The 5413-nt window shown below is 48.5% G+C and overlaps 1 protein-coding gene across 1 annotated transcript in view; it reads left to right on the forward strand.

Annotated features, from left to right (window-relative positions):
* Positions 1-3781, forward strand: part of LOC121873984 (nascent polypeptide-associated complex subunit alpha, muscle-specific form-like) — a 4407-nt gene extending 626 nt beyond the window's left edge. The window contains exons 2-4 of the mRNA XM_042377865.1: positions 3-165; positions 2736-3356; positions 3464-3781. Of these exons, the coding sequence (XP_042233799.1) occupies positions 3-165; positions 2736-3356; positions 3464-3781 (1102 nt within the window). The remainder of the gene's footprint in view (positions 1-2; positions 166-2735; positions 3357-3463) is intronic.
* The last annotated feature ends 1632 nt before the right edge of the window (positions 3782-5413 follow it).

Genomic DNA, 5413 nt, shown 5'->3' on the forward strand with positions numbered 1-5413 from the left:
AGGGAGCAGTCAGAACGAGAACCTGTAATCCACAAGGACCGAGGGGCTCTCCGCGCACCGCACTGTGCAGTACTTCTATGTAATTTGCCACACTGGGATACCTTTGGCCCCTACTACGAGCGCACATTCGTATTGTGTATCAAAACTCTTAGCTTTCGTGATAATGTAAGTGATGATAAAGATAGGAGGATATTGTTATTGGTATTCATTGTGACTTACACTATTGGAGGAATAGTAAGCGTAAGGGTAGTGATGTACGAACAATGATGAAGTACATATAGATGTTTTTTATGTCATTTCCGCATCAAGGGACTTTGTAAATACCCAATAAGTCACGCTTGGGTATTTTTGTCAACTGAGTTATGTGATGATGCAGCTGCGTGAACAAGTCCTCGCTCATCCCGGGTAATACTGTACCAGCATAGATTTTAGTTGTAAAATTATGTATTTACGGAGTCATTAATTTTTTTACTCTACGGTATTTAAATTTTCATTGTACTCATCATATGTAATTCTAATTTTATATGTTAATTTAATTTATCTCTTCCAGTTTTGGTGGGGTGAAGCGCAAGGAAAAAGCAACTGGGTAGAGTTACTGCTACATTTTGACTCCATCTTTGGGAGGCATTTTTAAAGTTAGAGGTGGTGACGTCAGCATCAGGGTAACTTGTTCAAGGCAATACAACTTTAAAGGTTTAGTGTAGCGGCTGAATGGTGCCAAAATATTGTATCATGTCAACTGTGAACGTCTAAGGTGTACTGTAAATAATATATACGTATACAGTAAATCTAAAGAGGGTTGAGGAGGTCATGAGTGGTGTGGTGACCCGACATTGACAACCTTAATATAATGTACTAACAAACATCTCCCCAACCCACCTGCGTATTTGTACACTGTTTATGGCTCACCTTAAACGTTCACAATTAATTTAACATGACACAGTGATTTCTGGTCCAACAGACAACAAAAACAGTCACGGTTATGGGATTGATGTAATTGCTTCTGTAAAAGTCACTGACGTTTTTTATCGTATGTAAGTAGGAGAGAAACTTTGTGTCAACAGTAGCTCAGATGTTGACCGTCGAGGCACAGTAAGTGGTCATGAATTCAAAGTCAACATTAACACTTTTATTTAGAATGGTTAAGGTGTACTTTGGAAACTTAATACAAATTAAAAGTTTACATAAAATGTCATAATCAAACGTTGGTAACAATCCTGCGATAAAAGTGATGAGAAAAATTAAATTGAGAAAGTTACAAAGTGATATTAAAACGCACGCCTGAAAACAAACGGGGGTGGGCGGGCGAGCACTTACCGGTATTAAACTCTAGGGTGGAGGAGCATCGTGTTTCGTATGTCAGCGTGGATGTTAATATTCGTAAATACATCTGATATGCTTGTTTACATTGAGCCATGTGTTTAACTTCTCCACGGTCTCTCTGTCTACTCCTGTGTGGATACGTCTGCCCAAAGAATACATGATAGACAATATTAGATCTCATCGTTGCCTGTTGGGACCTAAGGAACGATAGATACAGTAAAAAATAAAGAAGAGGAAGGCGTGCAATGCCATCTTCTTTGTATACAATTAGCGAATGTGGAAAGATTGGTGCGCTAGTTCTATATACATGTATGACAGAGAGCGCTCAGAATATTGAATTTTTTAGAAAAACTTATGCAATAAAATAACGGAAAAAGTACTAGTGTGACGCCACCTTAATGTTGATCCTCATTGTAGTCTTAAGTCAGCTTCTGATCAATCTTCTAGAGTGAAACCTTCCCATATGCCTGCGCGTAAAACAAATTTGACATAGAAAAACGTAACGAATGCGATTTTAATTTAATTATGTATTATTAATGCAAGAATTTTTTTCTTACTGTATGCATGGCTGTTAATTTCATGACTTTTCTTACCTATATCTGTAAAAAAAAATACTCATTAGATGTGAATTTTTTTAATGCATGTGAAACTATTTGACATGTTGAGTATTGTATGTATCGTTTACAAGTAACCAACTATTATTGTTTTTTAAGAGTATATAATTATTGTAAATGTTTTATTGACTATACTACATAATATGATCTTTGAGGAGGGGAAAGTTTTGCACTGATCACAATCGTACATGTTAGTTTACTTAGTCACATATTCATATTACGCTCAATAGTTCATAAAATATGTAGCTAGCATAATGTGTTTCTTGATGTTCTTGATGTTCCCCTAGGGGCCCTGCTACCTTTTGGGAGGGCCACTGGGGGCCCTGCCCATGCCTCCCCACCCCTACCCCCATCTGGGATGGACTCTGACTATCATGGGAGGACCCTTAGGGACCTTCCGCCCCTGGAAAGGCCTCTGGAGTCCCTGCCGCCCTTTTGGAGGGCTCCTGGGGTTCCTGCTGCCCCATGGGATGGCCTCTGAGGGCCCTGCCGCCCCCCGGAAGAGCCACTAAGGGCCCTGCCGCCTTCTGATAGAACCCCTGGGTGCCCTGACACACCCTAAGAGGGCCCATGGGATCCCTTACTTAACTGTGATTGGTGAACTAAAATGTAAATCCACCAAATTACAGCCAATAAGATAACAGAGCGGTCAGTCAGCACAACACGCAAACTTAAGTTTTCCTGTTAGATATTTATTCTCCTTTACATTGTTCATGATGTGATGATACTGGAAATGAAATGGGCGGTGTATTTTTTTAACGTCATATCTCCCATTGTATCTCCCATTGTTTTAAATAGTACAAAATCAACTGCCCCCAGCAGCCCTACAGGGGCAGCGCTCCCTGGGGCTCTCCCATTTGCCCTACCAGGTACGGCGTCCCCAGAGGCCCTCCCAGTGGCTTCCGCGACCACAGGGGTCTCTTACGGGAGTCGGTGAACCCAGGGGCCCTCCAAGGGGTGTCAGCGACTGCAAGGACCATACTAGAGGCGGTGGCGACACTAGGGGCCCTCCCAGTGTCGTCGGCGAACCCAGGGGCCTTCCCAAGAGCATCGGCGACCCCAGGGGCCCTGCCAGAGGCGTCGGAGACCCCAGAGACCCTCCTAGGGACGTCGGAGACCCCAGAGACCCTCCTAGGGACGTCGGAGACCCCAGAAGCCTTCCCAGTGGTAAGGCCAAACCCAAAGGCCCTAGCAGGGGTCCTCCCAGGGGTGGCGGCACACCAAACGGACTTCCCAGTGGCAGCGGCGGACCAGGGGGCCATCCCAGAGGCAGCGGAGCACTTAGGGACACCTGCCAGGGACGTCGGAAACCCCAGGGGACCTACCAGGGGCGTCGGAGACCCCAAGGGCACTCCCAAGGTCGTTGGAGACCCCAGGGGCCTTCCCAGTGGCAGAATAGACTCAAATGACCCTCTCAGGGTAGGTGGCTCTCCCAGGGGCCCTCCCATATTAACGGTGATCCCAAATGGGAGGCAGTGACCCTAGGGGCTCACCAAGGAGTGGTGGCACCCCAAGATGTCTTCTAGGGAGCGGCGGTGCCTCCAGGCGCCTTCCCAGGAGGGGCGGCAGCGCCCCATGGGCCCTTCTCAGGGGCCCTCCCAAGGGACTGCCCAGCAGCGACGGCGCCCCTATGGGCCCTCCCAGAGGCAGTAGTGCCTCCAGGTGCCTTGTCACGGGCGTCAGCGACCCCAGGGACCCTCCCAGAGGCAGCAGTGAACCCTGGGGCCCTCCCAGAGGCTGGAGTGACTCCCAGGGGCCCTCCTAGGGGTGTCGACGACCCCAGGGGCTCTCCCAGAGGCGGTGGCGAATCCAGCGGTCATCCCAGTAGCTGGAGGCGCCCCTAGAGGCCCTGCCAGGGGCGTCGGAAACTCCAGAGGCCGCCTCAGGGGCGTTGGAGACCCAAGGAGTTTACCAATGGCAGCGGCACCCCTAAGGGTCTTCTCAGGGGCGGCAGACTCCCATGGGGCCCTCTCAGGGGCATCGGCTAACCCAGGGGCCCTCTAAGAGGCGACAGTCACCCCAGGGGCTCTCCCAGAGCAGTGGTGCCCCAGGTGCCCTACTAGGGGCGCTCCCTCCTAGAAGCCCTATAGCTTGCTTGGTCGTGCTGTTGTACATATTACGTACGTCCAACAATCCCTTACTTAACTGTGATTGGTGGACTAAAATGTAAATCCACCAAATTACAGCCAATAGGAGAACAGGGCAGTCAGTCAGCACAACACCCAACTTATGTTTTCCTGTTGTATATTTATTCTCCTTTACACTGTTCATGGTGCAATTATACTGGAAATGCGATGAGCGGTGTATTTATTTAACGTGATATCTCTCATTGTTCTAAATACTGCAAAAACAACTGCCCCCAGCAGCCCTACAGGGGCAGCGCTCCCTGGGGCCCTCCAATTTGCTCCATTAGGTAAGATGTCCCCAGAGGCTCTCACAGGGTTTTCGGCGACACCAGGGGCCTCCCAGGGGTGTCGCTGGGAGGTGATATTGGTTCACACTCAGGATGGGATGGAGAAAGGAAACTCACATATGCTCTCTGTATACATGTTGTATTGGATGTGCACTGCAGCTTGGTGCTGGGAAGGCAGCATGGTTACAAGCGTTGAGTAGAGAGAGCTGGTTGGTGAGGGTGCTCAGAGGAGGACCAGTTTGTGGGTCGCCATGGTCGCCGGCGAGAGCGAGGACCGCCAGGCAGGAGGAGGAGGTGTTGCTTGCTGGTGGCTGTGGGTAGTAAGAGTGGTCACCCCGAGGTGTGGGTCGCCGGCGGGAGCGGTGATGTATTTCCAGTATCATCACATCATGAACAATGTAAAGGAAAATAAATATCCAACAGGTAAACATAAGTTGGGGTGTTGTGCTGACTAGCTGCTCTGTTTTCCTATTGGCTGTTAATTGGTGGATTTATATTTTAATCCTCCAATCACAGTTAAGTCAGGGATTGCTGGACGTATGCAATATGTACGACACCATGACCAAGCAAGCTATAGGACTACTGGGAGCGGATGCCTCTGGTATGTCCCCGGGGGCGCTGCCGCCTCTGGGGGGGGGGGGTGTTCCTGGGGTCACCGCCTTCACTGGAAGGGCCCCTAGAGGCACGACCGCCTCTTTCTGGGCCCCTGTAGTCACCACCATACCTGCGAGGGCCCCTGGAGGCGTCACCTCTCCTGGGATGGCCCCTGGTGAATCTGCCGTCTCCAGGAGAAAGCCTGGGCGACTCCGGAAGCCCTGCCAGGGCGACTAAACCCCCAGGGACCACTTCGAATTTTGTTTCTTCCCTCTAGCTTTCGATCTTTCCCTTGTGTTTTGATGAGAGGAAGAAGAAGAATAAGAAGAATAAGGATTAGTGTTTTGATGAGAGGAAGAAGAAGAAGGTTTAAGGGGAAAAATTTTGGCAAATTTTTGGAAATTTTCTGAAAATTTTTGGAAAATTTTGGAAAATTTTCGGAAAATTAGCGAAAATTTTTGGAAAATTG

The sequence above is a fragment of the Homarus americanus genome, unplaced genomic scaffold (assembly GCF_018991925.1).
Source record: "Homarus americanus isolate GMGI-L3 unplaced genomic scaffold, GMGI_Hamer_2.0 scaffold25827, whole genome shotgun sequence".
Classification (NCBI taxonomy): domain Eukaryota; kingdom Metazoa; phylum Arthropoda; class Malacostraca; order Decapoda; family Nephropidae; genus Homarus; species Homarus americanus.